This window comes from Megalops cyprinoides, chromosome 1, assembly GCF_013368585.1.
Source record: "Megalops cyprinoides isolate fMegCyp1 chromosome 1, fMegCyp1.pri, whole genome shotgun sequence".
In the NCBI taxonomy this organism is placed as follows: Eukaryota; Metazoa; Chordata; class Actinopteri; order Elopiformes; family Megalopidae; genus Megalops; species Megalops cyprinoides.
Genome location: NC_050583.1, coordinates 31,974,592 through 31,993,513, shown reverse-complemented (window position 1 = coordinate 31,993,513; position 18,922 = coordinate 31,974,592). Strand labels below are relative to the sequence as shown.

At 41.7% G+C, this 18,922-nt stretch overlaps 2 protein-coding genes across 2 annotated transcripts; one reads left to right on the top strand and one right to left on the bottom strand.

Annotated features, from left to right (window-relative positions):
• Position 1: 1 nt before the first annotated feature.
• acsm3 (acyl-CoA synthetase medium chain family member 3) lies at positions 2-5,670 on the bottom strand. The gene is made up of 14 exons (XM_036534656.1): positions 5,529-5,670; positions 4,845-5,090; positions 3,857-4,067; positions 3,383-3,590; positions 3,147-3,290; positions 2,898-3,054; positions 2,253-2,332; positions 1,949-2,072; positions 1,779-1,859; positions 1,502-1,603; positions 1,278-1,405; positions 992-1,091; positions 768-887; positions 2-352 (listed from the first exon to the last, which is right to left on the bottom strand). Exons 2-14 carry the CDS (start codon positions 5,088-5,090, stop codon positions 266-268), a joined length of 1,788 nt encoding a protein of 595 aa, XP_036390549.1. The 5' UTR covers positions 5,529-5,670; the 3' UTR covers positions 2-265.
• Positions 5,671-13,497: 7,827 nt separating this feature from the next.
• Positions 13,498-18,034, top strand: thumpd1 (THUMP domain containing 1). The gene is made up of 5 exons (XM_036544461.1): positions 13,498-13,581; positions 14,044-14,251; positions 14,439-14,619; positions 15,227-15,475; positions 17,428-18,034. Exons 2-5 carry the CDS (start codon positions 14,051-14,053, stop codon positions 17,766-17,768), a joined length of 972 nt encoding a protein of 323 aa, XP_036400354.1. The 5' UTR covers positions 13,498-13,581; positions 14,044-14,050; the 3' UTR covers positions 17,769-18,034.
• The last annotated feature ends 888 nt before the right edge of the window (positions 18,035-18,922 follow it).

Sequence of the window (18,922 nt, the reverse complement as noted above, 5' to 3'; positions counted from 1 at the left end):
ATGTATTTTATGTATGTATTTATTCACTCAGTAGTGCACTGTAACCCGCCCTTGTATTCAGACATGGTGTTTTTAACTAAGAAATGGGACATTTTTAATAAACAATCAAGCAACAATCACACAAACGTGTTCAAGAGTTACCTAATGAGTGAAACATTTACATTTACATTTATTCATTTAGCAGACGCTTTTTATCCATAGCATAACATCCTTGGCTCTATCAAGTTCTAGAATCTAGATGTTTTAAAATGAAGCTGTTTCTACTTCAACATCTTCCCCATTCTTTGTTCCGCAGCTCAACTCTTCTTATTTTACCACTCACAGTCTTGGGAAGTTGTTCCACAAACTCAATCTAACAAAGAGGAACATGTTAAAAAGGTTAATCTGGAATTGGACAATTTCCTTTGAGGAGAAAAATGTGTACAGAATTTCAGTATTTACTGTATGTCACACAGTAGTGTGAATACTGGCTGTCCAGTATCCAAGGCTGGTGTTTAAGTATTCAGGTGAAGAAGTGACCACATACACACACAGATCTTTAGATAAATATGTTTCCCGTCATTTACGAGCACAGTTTGGAGACTGAGGAACAGTGAAGAGGTGAAATCAGATGCATATTATGGTGATTCAGTGTCATAAAGTGTAACAAACCACAGCAAGCTATCTGCTATCATGCAAAGCATACATATGGCTTCAGTTTTATTTCCTGTTGCGTCGATAATGTAACTATTAATAGTAATTCCAATTCCATCCAACAAAGTCATTACCTTGCGAGGATATTTATATGGTGCAGTCACTTTCTTCACATGCCTCTGCAATTCAGCTATAAGCTGATCATGGCTGCATGACTTGAATGTTGGGCTCAGTACAACAAATGCCTTTACAATCTGAAGAAAAAAATAAATTGATACTGGTATTTTCATCTTCTTTTGGGTTCATCTTATTTTGGATACAAGATAAATTAGGTAAAATACTTCAACACTAAAGGTACCTCTCCTCTGACTGGGTCAGGGCTGCTAACCACAGCTGATTCTGCCACAGCTTCATGCTCAATCAGCGCATTTTCAACTTCAAATGGGCCAATGCGATACCTGAAAAATACACCTTCTCAATTTTTTTTCTAAAGAATGTGCTACTGTACTCATTGCATTTTCTACCATGAAGTGATAAAGAGTTGTTGCCTCAAAAACCAACATGGAAGGGACTAAGTCTGGTTCTTTTTAATGCCCAACTAATTTTTTTCTCTCATCAAACCAAGTTCCAAGTAACATGATTACCCAGCAGATAGAATGACATCATCTGCTCGACCCACAAACCACAGGTAACCATCCTTATCCATTATTCCCCTGTCGCCCGTCAGATAGAAATCCCCTCTGTAGCACTGTGCCGTTCGCTCTGGATCGTCCTGTTCACACAGTGGTACATATAATACACCTTGAGAAATGATATTTGCTGTATCTTAAGCATATTAATCAAATTGATCAAAGCAAAGTGTGATTACTGTGTATCCAGTGAATAGGCAGAAGGGCTTCACGGGTTTCACTCTGATGGCCAAATTTCCCTCCACTCCAGGAGCTACAACTTTACCAGCATCGTCCACGACCTGAAACCAGCATCACATGGTAACTGATTAAGGTCTATACATTTTATAAAAGCTGGAAATAAAAACCAAGCTTATTAAATGTCATGTTAGGAATTGCATGGTTAATATTTCTATTTGATAAAAAAGTACATATCCTTTCATACTTTCTGCTCTATAAAATCAATTACATTTTTACCTGCACATCATATGCTGGAGATGGCTTTCCAAAAGACCCTGGTTTGATATCCATTCCTTTAAAAGTACCAGCAATTAACACCTGCAAATATTAAAAAAAGACGTTAAATCTTAAATTCTAAATTTGTATATGCCAAATGCTTTATTGTTTTGATTCATGCAACAACTTGCAGTTTCAGTTTGTCCATATCCCTCGTAGATATTTAATCCTGTGCTGGCTTTCCATTTTTCCATCACTTCAGGGTTAATGGGCTCTCCTGCAGACAAGCAATGCTGCAAGCTTTGAAACCGGTACCTTAATTCCAGAAAATAAAATGAGATGTTCAGTGTGTGTCATTAAAATTAGCATAACTTTCACCAGTTTGGATTCTTATGAGATTAATATTTTAGCAGAACTAGCTCTGCATTATGAGAAGTCCATTTAAAAGGAAGAGAGAAAACATGATTAAGAGTAATATAATCTGAGTTTTGAAACCTGGACAGGTCTTCTTGTACCAGCATTCTATATGCAGTTGGGGCAGTGCAGAATGTTGAAATTGGATAATTGGCCAGAGTCTGAAAAAAAAAATGTTGAAGATGAAACGTTAAATACAAGATACTTTCACAGACATGTCAAAATTTAACTGTAAAGGGTATAATACCCCAAACTAATGACTCCAGAAAAGAAGAGGCATTGTGGACCTGACAGAAGAAAATCCTGTTGTACAACCTGAATCAAGAGTTGGAACAGGATCACAAAGTCTAGATCACCAAGCTAGAGATAATTAAAGGTAATTTGCATTAGTCTTTTTTTATTTTTGAATGAAATGATTCTGCCATGAGCTAAAACTGTTCCAAGGGGTCACATTTGTCCTTGCACAGACTCAGTGGGAGAACTGTTGGGACTGTGAGGGTAGATGTACAGTAATATGTGCTTCCTATAACTGGACTAAAGTATTAATTTGTCCTGACAAACAGAGACATGTTTCCTGTAGCAATGAGTTGTTGCTGTTTAGTACTATTTGCTCAATGCCACAGTAGCACTTTGCGTTATGTAACATATCTTTGACGTTTTATAATCTTATGTGCACAATAATGTCTTAAAATATTTCATTGTTTTGACTCTCACTGTCAAACACACCTCAATCACTGTTTTGGTTTCAAACCTTGGCATGTGGTGCACAAACACACATGCTCCCTGGATCCAGGCAGCAAATACACTGCTCCAGGCAGTCTTAGCCCATCCTGTGTCTGAGGTATTCCACAGCACATCCCGATCCGTCAGATCCAGCCAGTACCTTCACCCAGAGATATTACACATTACACAAAGCTTAAAAGGCAGAGATTAAACATCGGTAAACATTAAACAAGGCTCCTGCTATGACAGCACCTGCCATTGACAGTCAGTCCTATCCCAAAGCTGCAGTGGCTGTGCTGTGTCATTTTTGGAGAACCCGTAGTACCACTGGTGAAAAAGATGGTCATAGGGTCATCACTTTTCGTCTCCACACAGGTGTGGTTGCTCGATGCCATGCTTTGGACACAAAAAAAGGAAATGCTTTGCATATGTTCCAGCTGTATTATTTACTTCTGATTCCAGTTAGAGGAGGTTGTTGTGTGTTTTACCTTGACAACTCCCCAAGGTTCATCCAGCCCTCTCTCTTTCTATCTGACACCAGAAGTTTTGTCTTGAGAAAAGAGCATTCTGGAGCTATAGAATCAAGCACTGGGGCCAGGGTGTCATCTGTTATGATGCATTTGGCCTTGGAGGTGCACAGTCTGTGGAGGATATCTCTGGCTGTTAGCTGAGAGGTCCCAGGGATCAACACTGTTCCTAAACGGAATATCACACTGTACTGATAGAAGCTCACATAACGGTAGGCAGTAGTTCACAGGAACATCTGATAACATATCATTGGCATAAATTTTAAGAAATAAGCAGACACGCACTGTACTTCACAGACTGGTGGTGAGGTGATAAGATTTGCACCTTACTAAAAGGCATTTTAGAGAGAGTATGATGTAAGCTTTTTAAATACATAAAAAATACACTCTGTTCCTGTCCTTGCACAGAAAACTAGACTTGATATTTACACCAACCTGTTCTAAGACAAGCCACGTTCACGAGCCACCACTCTGGGAGTCTGGGTAGGATCAAAAGCACTCTGTCTCCCTTGTGTAGATTGCAGGGACCCGACAGAACATTGGATATTCTTCTAGAATGGAATCCTAGTTCTTCAAAGCTCCATTTGATCTCATTCTTTTGGTCATTTACCCACCAAAAAGCCAGGTTCGGTGATTTTTCTCCACACTGAAATGGCAAGCAAATTATTCATGTACATATTTTCACTTAACCTTCCACAACCAAAATGGTAGAGGTGATCATAATAAATTAAAAACAGTTTTTTGTTTGTTCAGAACATTGTGACAGTCATATCAATAAATTCAAATAAAGAAATCTTCTTTAATAATGATAATGATAATAATAATAATAATAATAATAATAATAGGGTCACTACATCACAGATCAGTTCTGCGATGATGATGATATATATCGGCAGTGTCGCATATTATATGCCCAAGCTAACTTTCTGGCAAGGAAATTCCAGATGTGCTCAGTTGATGTAAAGATTAATCTCTTTAAAGCTTACTGTACCCCTCTGTATACTGCTCCCCTGTGGTGTAAATTTAAAAGAGCTAGTATGCAGAAGCTTCAGGTTGCTTAATGATTCTCTGAGGACATTGCTCAAGAAACCCAGGTCCTGTAGTGCAAGTGACATGTTTTGTAATGCACATGTCAGTACCTTTCAGGCATTGATGAGAAATTTGATGTACAAATATATTTGTCGCTTGAACAACTCCCAGAACAACCTTGTTTTGATGCTGTCAAATCCTAGATTTAGTGCGCTACACTACCAGTCATCCATGTGGAAATACTGGTACAAGTGTCTTTTATGAGAAGTGCAATACTCCTTTTTTATGTATGTTGTATGTTATGTCTGTCTTGTGTTTGTGTGGACCTTGAGTCTGACAAATAAAGGTGATGATGATTAATAATAATAATAATAATAATAATAATTCCATTAACCTTCTCTCTCTCTGCCCACTTGTCCAGCACATCGTTTGCAAAGTTAAAATACTCAGGAACTTGTGGATTGTAGACCTGTCTGAGGTTTTCATAATCCTTGAAATTATTTGGAACACAGGGTTTGTATCCTTGGAACTGATGACATCTCTTTGCACAACATGAAATGTCCTTTCTCCGTTGCAGCACTTTCAAAGTGTGCCGATGGAAAGACGACGTTCCCGTTATAAATGCCAACATTCTAATCATCTGAAATCAAAGGGGACGGGCGAAAAAAACAAGTCTCAATAACAACATGCAAATGTGTGGTTGCGTAATAAACCGAAGCATTTCTACAAGCATTACTGCACTTCTGCACTTTCTTCACTAAAAGGATCTATTGAAAAGCAAAACACTGGATTCGGACCACTGTTGCAGAGGCCAACGGTTTGTAAGAACAAATAAATAACAAAAATATTCTAATAAGTGACGCATTCAACAGTTTCAACGTCACTTGACATGCATTTAAGACACGAATCTACAGATTCTGCGGACATCTTGGACGAAACAACGACACGAAAGGAGCGGAGAACTTAGCCTGCATTCAAACAACATCAGGTCTGGTTCCCAGGAAGTGTTTAGTTTGTAGTGGTGTGCAGCTCGCTAACCATCAAAGCGTTTGTAGTGATATTCGTTGTTTTGACTCACCCATCAGGCAACACCGCCCAGGTGCTTTGAATGACAACTGCGACAGTAAACCCTGAACCCAGAAATGACAAAGACCGGAGGAAAAAAAAGTTAAGTTGGTACGGGCTGCTGTTCAGGCAGCATATCAGAACTTCACTGGAAGTAAACGCCCCAAACACTGAACGAATCAGTACACGGTAGGCCTACACTGATTCATTCAGTGCCTCCCACAGTTGGTTCGTTCATTCATTTCTTTCGGTTCTTGCCCGTGTGGATATGATGCCGTTTATCGACTCACTGATTCGTTCAGTTATTGAAGTCCATTCAATTCCTTCATTTATTTCGATGTCGTTCACGTAATTATGTGTATTTCCTTACACAACAAGTGGGTAACTCGGTCCGTGGTGATACTGTGCCGTTTGTCACATACAAAAAAGAAAACCTGATATTCCAAAATTCAATAAACACTCATGTCGTCCGTCCAATGAAGACGGCCTGTTTGGATTTATTTGTACTCTAGCACCAAATGGGTAAGTGTACAAGTGAGAATAAAACAGTGAGTTTGTTAACCGAATCGAACTGCTGGATCAATGGAAATTGGCCATCACTAGCCTGTAGGCTACTACTGTCCTTTTTAGTTCAGCCGATTTGCAGGGTAGTAGTATGCAGGCAAATTGTGGCCTGTGTTGGCTATGATATTCTATAAATTATTCAACTTGCAGTCTATAACAGTGTTTTTCAACCACTGTGCCGCGGCACACCGCAAGATATTGTCAGGTGTGCCGTGGGAAATTATCCAATTTGTGTGCCTGTGCAGTCTAGCGCCTGGCAGAGTAATCATGTAGTACTCTTCCATACCAGTAGGTGGCAGCAGCAGCAGGTAGCTAATTGCCTTGTGCTTAGACTCTAGCTACCTGCTGCTGCTGCCACCTACTGGTATGGAAGAGTACTACATGAGACAAGCGAATTAGTGACGCATGGATGCAGCGACAGGTGGATAGCAGGACGACGGTTAAAGCGGTGGATAAGTTTTTGAAGAGGAAAAATGCTGACTCTGAATTGGACCCTGGACAAAATCCGGACCCAGATGAAGGCCCTAGTATGAGTGGAGGTCAAAAGAAAGCAAAGACGTCCAGCAAAGTTTCTGGCGCGAGGCAATACAACGAAAGCTATCTTGCATTTGGATTTACTTTTACCGGAGATGCAACGGCACCGACTCCGTTGTGCTTGGTATGTGGTGAAAAGCTCTCCAACAGTGCTATGGTCCCAAGTAAGCTTAAACGCCATCTCCAAACGAAACACCCTTCACTTCAAAACAAAAATGTGGAGTATTTTGTTCGCCTGCGTGAACACACGGAGAAACAAGCAACTTTCATGAGAAAAACCGCAAAGGTAAACGAGAGAGCCCTCAAAGCTAGCTACCACGTCGCTGAACTTGTGGCTAAATCAAAAAAGTCCCACACTGTGGCAGAGCAATTAATACTTCCCGCCTGCAAAGCCATTGTAAATGAGATGCTCGGACCCGAAGCGGCTAAAGAAATAGCCAAAGTCCCTCTCTCAAATAACACAATTTCCAGACGTATTGATGATATGTCTGCAGACATCGAAAGTGTGGTTTTGGACAAGATCCGTATCAGTAATAAATTTGCGTTGCAACTTGATGAGTCTACTGATATAAGTGGACATGCTCAACTCTTGGCCAATGTGCGTTTTGTAGATGGAGACACAATCAGAGAAAACTTTCTATCTTGCAAGGCTTTGCCAGGAAAAACAACAGGAGAGGAAATTTTTCGGATCACATCAGAATATCTGGAAAAAGGAGGACTTAAGTGGGAAAACTGCACGAGTGTCTGCACTGATGGAGCTGCAGCCATGGTCGGGCGCACCAAAGGCTTTGTAAGCAGAGTGAAGGAAAAAACCCCAGATGTGATCATTACGCACTGTTTTTTACACCGCGAAGCCCTCGTAGCCAAGACTTTACCAGCAGACCTCGTTCCTGTGTTGGATGATGTTGTGCGCATGGTAAACTTTGTGAAGTCACGACCTGTGAAAAGTCGCATATTTGCGGCTTTGTGTGAAGAAATGGGAGCGGAGCATAAAGCCTTGCTGTTTCATACGGAGGTCCGATGGTTGTCGCGCGGCAAAGTGCTGGCCCGTGTGTATGAGCTGCGAGAGGAACTTAAAGTGTTTCTGACAAATGAGGGGTCCAACTACGCAAAGCTGCTTGCAAGTGATGAGTGGTGTGCAAGGCTGGCATACCTGGCAGATATTTTTCATCATCTGAATGAACTGAACACACGAATGCAAGGCCGAAATGAAAACCTGCTTACAAGTACAGATAAAATAAATGGATTCCGTTCAAAGGTGCAACTCTGGCAGCAACATGTGGAAAGTGGCAATCTTGAAATGTTCCCACTCACCAATAATTGGCAAGATGTTAATACTGCTGCACTGTGTGAGATAATAGTTAAACATTTGAAAACTCTTGAGGAGAAGATGTCATTTTATTTCTCTTCAGCCTCCACGGAGTGCCTTGACTGGGTTAGGAACCCATTCAGCTCAGCATCAGCTGTTGGAAAGGACATGACTTTACAGGAGCAGGAGGAACTAACTGAACTGAGACAAGATCGTGGTCTCAAGCTAAGCTTTGCTGATCTACCTTTGGACAGTTTTTGGTTGGCAGCTGCGAAGGAGTTCCCCATGCTGGCCAACAAAGCTATTTTGACATTGCTCCCATTTTCCACAACATACCTGTGTGAGGTGAGCTTTTCAAGCCTGACTGCTGTAAAAACTAAAAACAGAGAAAGACTGAGAGCTGTGGAGGAAGAGCTTCGTGTGTGTCTTTCATCGATTCCTGCCAGGATATCAGCTCTGTGTTCATCCAAACAGGCCCAGGTTTCACACTGAGTGAGTATAAATATGAAAGATTATAAAATACTTTTTTCTTTGTGTTTATTTGATTCCTATTCAAGACGTTATAATATAAAGTCATTCTTCAATGTTAAAAAACGCTTATATTAACAATATAACACTTATATTGTTAAAATAAGCTCTTTTTTTCACATTTTCAGCTGGTGGTGTGCCGCGGGATTTTTTCAATGAAAGAAATGTGCCTTGGCTCGAAAAAGGTTGAAAAACACTGGTCTATAAGACTGAAAGGGAGAGAGAGAGAATGCGCAGTAGTCATATATTCCCATACAGAGCTGCACTGAGAATTCCAAGAATTATAAACAAAGCAGAACACTCAAACTCAGACATGTGTGCCTTTCATAATTAAAAGACAAAATTGCGGGGAGATGCATGGCCCTCAGACAAATATGAAATCTGTATTCATTACAACGCTCACTGCCTGTTTATTTAAAGCTTAATTTCATTATTTGTTACATTACATGAAACTGAGGGGGCAGTTTCACCCGTAACCAGGTTCAGGCTAATTTGCTGTCACAGTGGGGTGTCGGTCAGGACACAATAGTCAGGTTCAGGGTTCAGTTGTTTATTGGGGATTTTGAATGGATGGATGCGAGGGTTTGTGTTGTATGTGTGTGTGGTTTCCTGCAAGGAGTAAGCAGGGAGAATGAATCAGAACTGATGGTTACATGGCGAATGTGCAATATACAAACAGGCATTTACGCAGTGTTGCAAAGTACATTGCACCGGGATAACATTGTATGGGGCATACAGGCTTTAACTGCATTCATGGCTGTGGAAACATTTACACATCATGGACACACTATCTTAATTAACATGCACACCCCTCTCTCTCTACAGGCAATTGTATTACAACCAGTTGAACTTAGGCATACTACTTACTTTGGCACAGATGCACACAACAACAGCACAATGTTTGGTCCCCAAAGGCTTGGTCTCCCCAGTTCTTCACCTCCCAGATATTGTTGCGGTACTGAGGTAGGGGAGGTCACTACCACCTTTATACTGTCCCGTATCCCTGGCCCTATTGAGGCCCTGATTGGTGGCCAAAAGATACGGGCAGGTCCGAGGGCAAATGGTGACCTGGGGGCCGTCCTTGGGGGTGCGCCTGTGCCTCGAGTTACCTGTGGGGGTCTTGCTGATAAGGGGAGCAGCAGGACCGGTTTGGCCAGGTTTCAACTGAGTTGTAAACAAGTGCCTGTGGGAGGTGGGGGTGGTGCGCAAACAAAGCCAAAGACAAAGACAGAAACAGAAACATGTGGCCCTTTTCTACATTACATTAGGCCTACATTACACGCAGTAGGCGATATGAGGGGGGATGCTATCCCCCTGGTCAGCAAAATGACCAAAATGCATCACCCCTCTCCATCCCCTAGTTAGTAGCAGAGAGTGTTGTGTGTGCATCTGCCATCCCTTCTGTTAAAAATTAACAAATCACCTACTGATTACATGATTACATTATGCAATCATTTATTTCTATTTGATTTCGTGTATTTCTATGTTGTTTATTTAATTTTGATGGGACAATTGCTCTGTCAGCTATCTTAGCTGTGATTTAGAACTGTAGGCCTACTACTTAAAACGGAAATATCATGAGTTTAACGAGCAGCGTTAGGTTAAACGTGTTAACTGTGTAACAACACGCACGGGGTCAGCTGATTCGCAGTTAAACTGTCTGGAAGCCAGAAGTTGGAGATCTACTAACCAGAACCAGAGGCCGTACAGATATTCTCTGCTAGAACATAGAGTTAACAAGAATGGCACTTAATGACATAATTTAGGATTCTTTGCGAGTTGGATCCTCAGTGTAATATAAATATTATGGACTATTGTAATTGTTATTAGACTTATATATTTCTTATACAATTGACTTCACATCGGCCAAAAATAAAGTTTATTTCCCTGCAATGAATAAATAAGACCCTTCCTGGATCCTGTCGTCATTGAAGTGTCTGAAAGGGAACTAAAGTTACGACTTTATTGTAACCCTCTATTTATAAGCATTTTGGTCTGGATCGTGTTTGAATGATGAGTCAATTGTTTTGGATGAGTGGCTGTGAAATAAATAAATGTGTTCGATCGCTAAATTGTTTGTTCTGTGTCTATATATATATGAAATGTTCAACCAGGGAAGGTAAAACTTTGGACCATGTTTACTCCAACCTCAAGAATGCTTACAAAGCCATACCCCTCCCCCACCTGGGCCAGTCAGATCACCTCTCTATCTTCCTGGCCCCTGCATACACCCCCCTCAGCCGACAAACAAAGCCCCAACGACAGACCATTAACACCTGGCCTGACGATGCCCTCCCCCGACTCCAGGACTGCTTTGAACAGACACAGTGGGAGACATTCCAGCATGAGGACCTGGCTACATTCACAGACACAGTACTATCCTACATCAAGTACTGCATGGGGATGGTCACTGTGGAAAAGACTATCCAGATGTACCCGAACCAGAAGCCGTGGATGACCAGCCAGGTCCGCTCACTCCTCCAGGCCCGCGATGCAGCCTTCAGATCTGGTGACAGAGCGCTCTACAGCGCAGCTCGCGCCAACCTGAGGAAAGGCATCAAGACCGCCAAAGCAGACTACAAGGAGAAGATAGAAGGGCAACTCAACAACCCCCGACAGGTGTGGAAGAGCATACAGTCTCTTACCAACTACAAGGGCTCTGCAGCGACGCCTGGGGTCTCAGACGCAGCACTGGCAGAGGAGCTTAACAGCTTCTTTGCACGCTTTGAGGCCCAAGCTCAGAAGCCAGCCACACCACTCCATCCCCCACCACAACCCACACCAACCTCAGCCACCCCCCCACTCACCGTGGAGCTGGAGGACGTGAGACGCGTGCTCCGCGCCGTCAACCCCAGGAAGGCCACAGGACCGGATGGAGTACCAGGGAGAGTACTCAAGGCATGCGCTGACCAGCTAGCTCCAGTCTTCACTGACATTTTCAATCTGTCACTGGAACAAGCCACCATCCCAGCCTGCCTAAAATCGGCCACCATCATCCCAGTCCCCAAAAAGTCACCCACAGCCACCCTCAACGACTTTCGCCCCGTTGCTCTCACACCAGTCATCACCAAGTGCTTTGAGAAACTGGTGCTGAGACACATCAAAGCTTGCCTTCCTCCCACGCTTGACCCGCATCAGTTTGCATACCGGCCAAACAGATCCACTGAGGATGCAATAACCACTGCACTCCACTCTGCACTGAACCACCTGGAGAAAAAGGGGAGCTATGTCAGGATGCTATTCATTGACTACAGCTCAGCCTTTAACACAATAATTCCGGACATTCTTATCCCCAAGCTGGCCAACCTGGGACTCCCACCCACCACCTGCTCCTGGATAAAGGACTTTCTAATCAACCGTCCCCAGCATGTGAAGCTTGGTCCCCACCTCTCATCCCCCCGCACGCTCAGCACCGGTTCGCCACAAGGGTGTGTATTGAGCCCACTGCTCTACTCTCTCTACACACATGACTGCAGACCCACCCACCCTGAGAACATCATTGTGAAGTTTGCAGACGACACAACAGTGGTGGGGATGATCACAGAGGGGAACGAGGCGGCCTACAGAGATGAGGTCCTTAGACTCAGTGAGTGGTGTGCCTTGAACAACCTGGCGCTGAACATCTCCAAGACTAAGGAACTCATCCTGGACTTCAGACGGAGCAAAGCCGCCCCTGCCCCCCTGTACATCAACGGCAAAAGCGTGGAGCCGGTGGAGACCTTCAAATTCCTGGGGGTCCACATCGCCGCTGACCTCTCCTGGACAACCAACACCACAGCACTGGTCAAGAAGGCGCAGCAGCGACTCCACTTCCTGAGAGTGCTCAGGAAAGAGCAACTCAACACTGACCTGCTGGTGTCCTTCTACCGATCAGCCATTGAGAGCCTGCTGACCTACGCTGTGTCAGTGTGGCACTCAAGCTGCACAGGAGCTGACAGGCACAGACTGCAGAGGGTAGCCAACACCGCACAAAAGATTATTGGCTGCCCTCTACCTACCTTAACCACCATCTACAACTCCCGATGCCTAGGCAGGGCCAGAAGCATCATAAAGGACTATACACATCCCGGCTTCCACCTCTTCAACCTGCTGCCATCGGGAAGACGCTACAGAGCCATATCAGCCAAAACAAACAGACTCAGAGACAGTTTCTTCCCAAGAGCTGTCTCCATACTCAACTCAAGTTTGCACTAAGAAACTGACATGCCCGCTCACCACTGGCAATGTCATCACCACCACAAAGCTACTAAGAACTTGCACTGACTTATCATAGCAGATTTGCACTATTATACCATAACTACCTGTTAAGTGCCCTTTTGCACAATCTGTTTTAGTTGTCTCCTTCCAAACTGCATATCTAGCCACTCAGTCACTTTAGCACAACCTTTGCAGAGTTTATGTACAGTTGTTTGTAGTTTTATATTTTATACTTTTATAGTTTTATATTCTACTATAGTTTTATATTCTACGTAGTCTTATTGTATATTTCCCTATGTTTAAGTTATGTGTGCACTGTATAGAGAAGCTTGAAATCTCATTGTACTTTGTATAATGACAATAAAGGCTTTCTATTCTATTCTATATATATATATAGAAAGTTATCTCCGCAAACCTTAATTATAGGACTATATAAAGAGATATGCCTATATAGCTTTTATTTCACAGTCAAAGTAAGTGAAGACATAGGCCTACATGGGGGGAAACTCTCTTTAAACCACTTCAGTGTCAGGTGTTAAGCAAATACGCACAAAAAGTGACCTCTAGTGGCTGATATGAAAATTTTCTGAAGACAGCAACTGAGATCAAGTTAAACCTCAGCAGTAGGTTAAACCACAGGTACCGATGACACAGCAATGGGGCTTAAGAAGCCACGTGACTTCTTCTGCAACATGCGTGTTTAAAACTGTGTTAAACTCTAAACTGCAGCTAAGCTAACGACAGAGGAATTGCCCCGACAGGTTTCGTCCTCCATTTGTTTGGTGCGGTGTGATTTCGGCTTGAGTGTGGCGGTATGGTGTCGCTGAAACATTACGTAAGCAAAGCGACGTAAAAGCAGCAGGAAGATTTGGGGAGCTGCACGTGTGGAAAGCTGGTTAGCACAGCGAGTGTGATTAAACGCAGGTTAAAACAGGTATGCGTGTGTAATTGGACGATGAAAAAACTTTATAGTTTCAGACATAAGCGAGTACAAAATAAGATTATATTGCCTAACAATCAGCTATGAATGGGTATACTTGGGAAGCAGGTTTCTTTTACTCGCTATACGTTAACTAGCAAACAATCCGAATAAGATCCTGGACAAGGTATTCAACAAGTGAGACTTCCTTTGTCAAAAGCAAGGTGGTTCCCTAGCGTGCAAGATTAACAGTTTGTATTTATTTGTTTTTCTAGTGTTTGCAAGCATTAATAGCGTAATAGCGAGCTTGCATAGGGAAAACATCTTAACGTCTCCCTATGGTAACTCCGCAAATTGGCTTGATGTGGTTGTCTTAAATGCAGCGATCTAGCTGGTAATTACTGTAAAGAGTCATTTACTTGTGTTAATGTCTTTGTTCTGCCTGCCAACTGACTTATGGCGATGTTTTGTGTAAAGGTAAAGAATGGCGGAAACACCAGAATCCAGGAAAAGGAACAAAAAGCGTTATGCCAACTATGGAAACAAGAAAGTTAAAACTTCCCGCGAGCTAGAGGTTGGAATGCAGGGGATTCTCATCACGTGCAACATGAATGAGAGGAAGTGCACAGCAGAAGCCTTCAGCCTTCTAAACGAGTATGCAGACCAGTTGTATGGACCAGAGAAGGTACTATCTTGTCATATGCACCTTCTGTGGAACTTTTCCAAGTCGTTTTGAATACGATTTGTTCTCAACTGTTGTACCATGAAACATTTTGGTTAAATAATTATATTAGTGCCTAACGCAGGGGCCAGAGTGTTTGATAATTAGATGTCAGATGTATAAAGATAGTTATCCTCTTCTTTTTTTTCAGTTTTCTGATGCTGACGAGAGTGACAGTGATGTTAATGATGGCCAGGATGATGATGATGCAGAGGCAGCCCTGAAGAAGGAGGTCAAACAGATTCGCTCATCTACACAGAAAAGAGAGAGGCGATTCCAGGCATTGGACAGTGGGGCTAACAATGTTGTCTTCATTAGGACACAAAATATAGGTGAGGTTGACATATGTTACAGGTACTAATGCTAACTGGTAACTTTCTACACACTTATTTTATTATTTGTTCATACTAAGCAGGTTCTGTCCAACCTGTTGTCCTTTAGCTGCCTATATCTAAAATTGTGAGGTCTTGTATGCCAAAAATTCAGAGAAGACATGGTCTTATGATTACACACATTTTTGTGTAGTGCAGCACATGGAATGCAGCATATGCTGCAGGTGCTCTCTTCTATCCAATGACCTTGCACATGCATTGTTTGTCAATAATAAGCTTCACTCTGAGGTGTGGAAAAAGTGTTTTGGTAGCAAAAAAATTCAAGTTATTGTTTGTAAAAATATCTATAAAGGAAAAATGAATGTTATGTAATTAGCAGAAAGAGTTTTGTGTTTTGGTTAGCTTTATTATGATTTTGTATTTCTACAAGATGAACAAGTTTGATGGGGCTTTTATGATTACCATATCTAACAACTTTCCCCTTTATTGACAAGGCTTCTCATGGTTACCGTTTTCTTGTGTCTAAGCCTCTGTCAGGCAGTTCTTATGTGTATGGGCCTTTGCATACATCTGTGTTATTTGTGGTTAAAAAGTCTCTCTCACACAGACCCTGACAAACTGGTGCACCACATTTTGCAAGACCTTTACACAACAAAAAAGAAGAAATCTCGGGTCATCCTGAGAATGCTGCCAGTGAGTGGAACCTGCAAGGCCTTCATTGAGGACATGGAGAAGTACCTGGGCACCTTCCTGGAGCCGTGGTTCAAGACCCCTAACCAGGGCACTTTTCAGATTGTCTTCAAAGCCCGCAACAGCAGCCACAATAAGAGAGAGGAAGTCATTAAGGCTTTGGCAGGTAAGTACTTTTGCTGAAGCCACAATCCAATACATAACAGAATCAGAAATTTTTGCATACAGTGCCCTCCAGAATTATTGGCACCCTTGCTAAAGATGATTGAAAAGGCTTATAAAAAAATTCACTTTATCAGTTATCTTAATATTATGTTGAAAATAGAAAAAAACTTTCCTTTAGTTGAGGTAGGTTTAGTCTGAGAATAAAGCAACCACTAGTGCTAAATTAATTTAAAACAAAATCACATATGTCACAGTTATTGACACCCCAAGAAATTTGAATTAAGGAAATGTAAATGAAGTACGATCCCAGGCATATTTAAATAATTTTAAGTTGGCCTAAGTGTTTAGGAAACTTTAAGCAGTCATCAATGATTTCCTGTTTCACTGGGGTGTAAAAATGAGGTGACATAAGGGCCCAAATCCCTTAGTCATCCATCACCATGGGAAAGATTCAAGAGCATTCCATTGCAATAAGGCAAAAGTGTGTTGACTTGCACAAATCAGGGAATGGATACAAGAAAATAGCTTGACTTAAAATGCCCACATCAACAGTTATGGCAATCATTAAGAAGTTTAAGAAATTCAAACCTATCATGAACCAGTCTGGAAGAGGACGCAAGGCTATTTTGTCAGCAGCCACAGTGAGGATGGTCAGAGAAGTAAAAAAAAAAAAAAGATCTCCATCACAGTTTCAGAATTAGAGTTTGGTAGTATCTTGGGGTCACCATGTCTCCCAATCCACCATAAGACGTCACCTCCATGCCAACAAACTGTTTGGAAGATACGCCAGAAAGAAGCCTTTCCCATCTTTTCGCCACAAACAAAAGCAATTGGAGTTTGCCAGACGCCACTGGAACTTTAACTGGGACAGGGTGCTGTGGTCAGATGAAACAAAAATTGAGCTCTTTGACTCCAAATGCTCAAGGTGGGTTTGGCATAGAAGTAAAGATGGCTACAGAGAAAAGCACCTAATACCAAGCGTTAAATATGATGGAGGCTGTGGGGATGTTTCTCCTCCAAAGGCCCTGGCAGTATTGTTCGCATACATGGCATTATGGATTCCAGGAATTACCAGGTGTTTTTAAATCAAAATCTGGCTGCCTCTGCCAAGAGGCTAAAACTTGGTCGTGGTTGCATCTTCCAGCAGGACAATGATCCAAAGCACACATCAAAATCCACTCAAAAATGGTTAAATGAACACAAAATCAAGCTTTTGCCATGGCCATCCCAGTCCCCTGACCTAAATCCAATTGAAATCCTGTGGGTTGAGCTCAAGAAGAGAGTGCACAAGAGAAGACCCAGGACTCTGCAAGATCTGGAGAGATTTTGCATCGAGGAATGGACGAAAATCCCTTCTGTGTTCTCAAGTCATATAAAAGGTTGCAAGAGACGACTCAGTGCTGTTCTGTTGGCAAAAGGGGATTGCACAAAATACTAAATGAGGGGGTGCCAATAATTACGACACGTTTTTTCGGAATAAAATTTATTTTGGGATCACCTGTGACTTTTTTCTTGTGGTAATGGGCTCTTATGGAATTTATATATTTTCTTTATTTGCTGAGTAAAGACAACATTTGATAAACAGTAAGGGGAATTTTTATCAGCCTTTATAACTCATATTAAATAAGGGTGCCAATAATTCTAGAGGGCACTGTACATAATATCAGGCCAGTATCAGATCAAATACTGATCTGAAGAGCTTGTATTTCTCTGCATTTTGAAACTGATTCAGCTGTTTTTTCACTGAATGACCTTCATATTTGATGTAGAAAAATATGCACAAGTGGAAGCTCAGAGAGATAGACATGAGGCAGAGGGTTGTGTTCCACAGGCTCTAAGTTGGATCCCTTGCATATTAAATGTGTTTGGAAATGGTTGCTTCTCTGTGTTACCTAATGCTTTGGGGGTTCACTAATTTAAATATTTCTTTTCTGTTTTTATTTTTACCTTCAGGATTAGTTGGGCAGTTGAACCCCAACAATAAAGTGGATCTCACTAACCCTGAATACACCATCATCATTGAGGTGATTAAAAGTGTGTGCTGTGTGAGTGTGGTGCGGGACTATATGCTGTTCAGGAAGTTCAATGTGCAGGAAGTGGTGAAGGTGGATAAAGTACAAAACCTGCCTCAGAGGACTGAGGGATCACAGGAAGGAGCAGGTGGGCAGGAAGTGGAGGCTGTGAAGCAGGACAAAGGAGCTGCAGATAATGCTGCTGACCAGAAGGAAGAGACAGTGGTACCAATAGAAGAGGGCAACAAAGATGGGCAAGGCCATGTTCCTGACAAGCAGTAGTGAAGGACTTTGTACACCATAATGCAGTGATTGATATTCTTGGTATAGATAGGAATTGTTTTGGTTGCCTGTTTTAAGCTGTTGTATGTATACAGTGAATCAGTCATGTTCAAATAATACATGTTTTCCTTAACATACTGGATATCTATATGATGTAAGTTATAACTGTACTTGAGCTCTCAGTCAGCTTTCTGACATGATTTGTATAGCTGGGAGGGTAGCTCTGGTTTCCTGATATTTGCTTTTATCCCCAGCATGCTGAAATCTCCAAGGTAATTTGTGAATTTATTTGCAAGAGATATGATCTAAAGTAACTTGTGTGTTACTGTTTTTACTGTTTTCATATTGTGTATCAAATTGGAAACCACTTGATTTTCTGGCATTATGTCTGAGTGTTTCTGTCGTCTCAGTGGTGTTCAGTCTCTAACCTAGAGTGTCAGAAATATGTTGTTTGATTTGTCGTATTACTTACTTGTGTGCTTTCCAAATACCAATGTTAGAACTACACAGTAGTTAATTTTATTTGCTGAATGACAATTTTCTAACTACACCATATGAGGGAAGGCTGTGTTTTCTCCTTGTATAGGATCTAAATAATGGCAGTTAAGCCTGTCCCATTTTCTTAAATATATTTGTCACTAATCCATGGTAAAACCTGTAAATCTGAGAAATGTCTAGTTCTCACTGCCTTACCATATCATATTCCAAAATCTGTTTTAGAAAGACTTTGAACTGGATTTGGTATACAGTTGTTCACAGTAAAAAATTATTTGTTTTCAGTGATGTAAATGTTTCTTTGGTCATACTGAGAACCCGTGTCGCTATTCTGCTTTAATTTGAGGTTTTTATAGAAAATGAGTCATTTTACTTATTTCTGGAGTTTTTAGGATTGTGCTCTGAATTATAAATTACTGAAATCTTGTTCTAAGGATCCCCCAATAATACCTGTAGGAGCCATCAACTTCAGCGGCTTGTCCAGTCAAACCATTTTCTTGGGTTGCTCTTTAAAAAGATATCACCTTATTCCAGTGAACTTCAAAGTCATTTCAAGTTCCCAGTAGACTTAAATTGTGGTAGTGAAGTGAAATATTGATCTCTTTTCAGGGAGCTGTTCCATGTGCCCTTTAATATTGAGGATTCAGTGCAAGTATGTT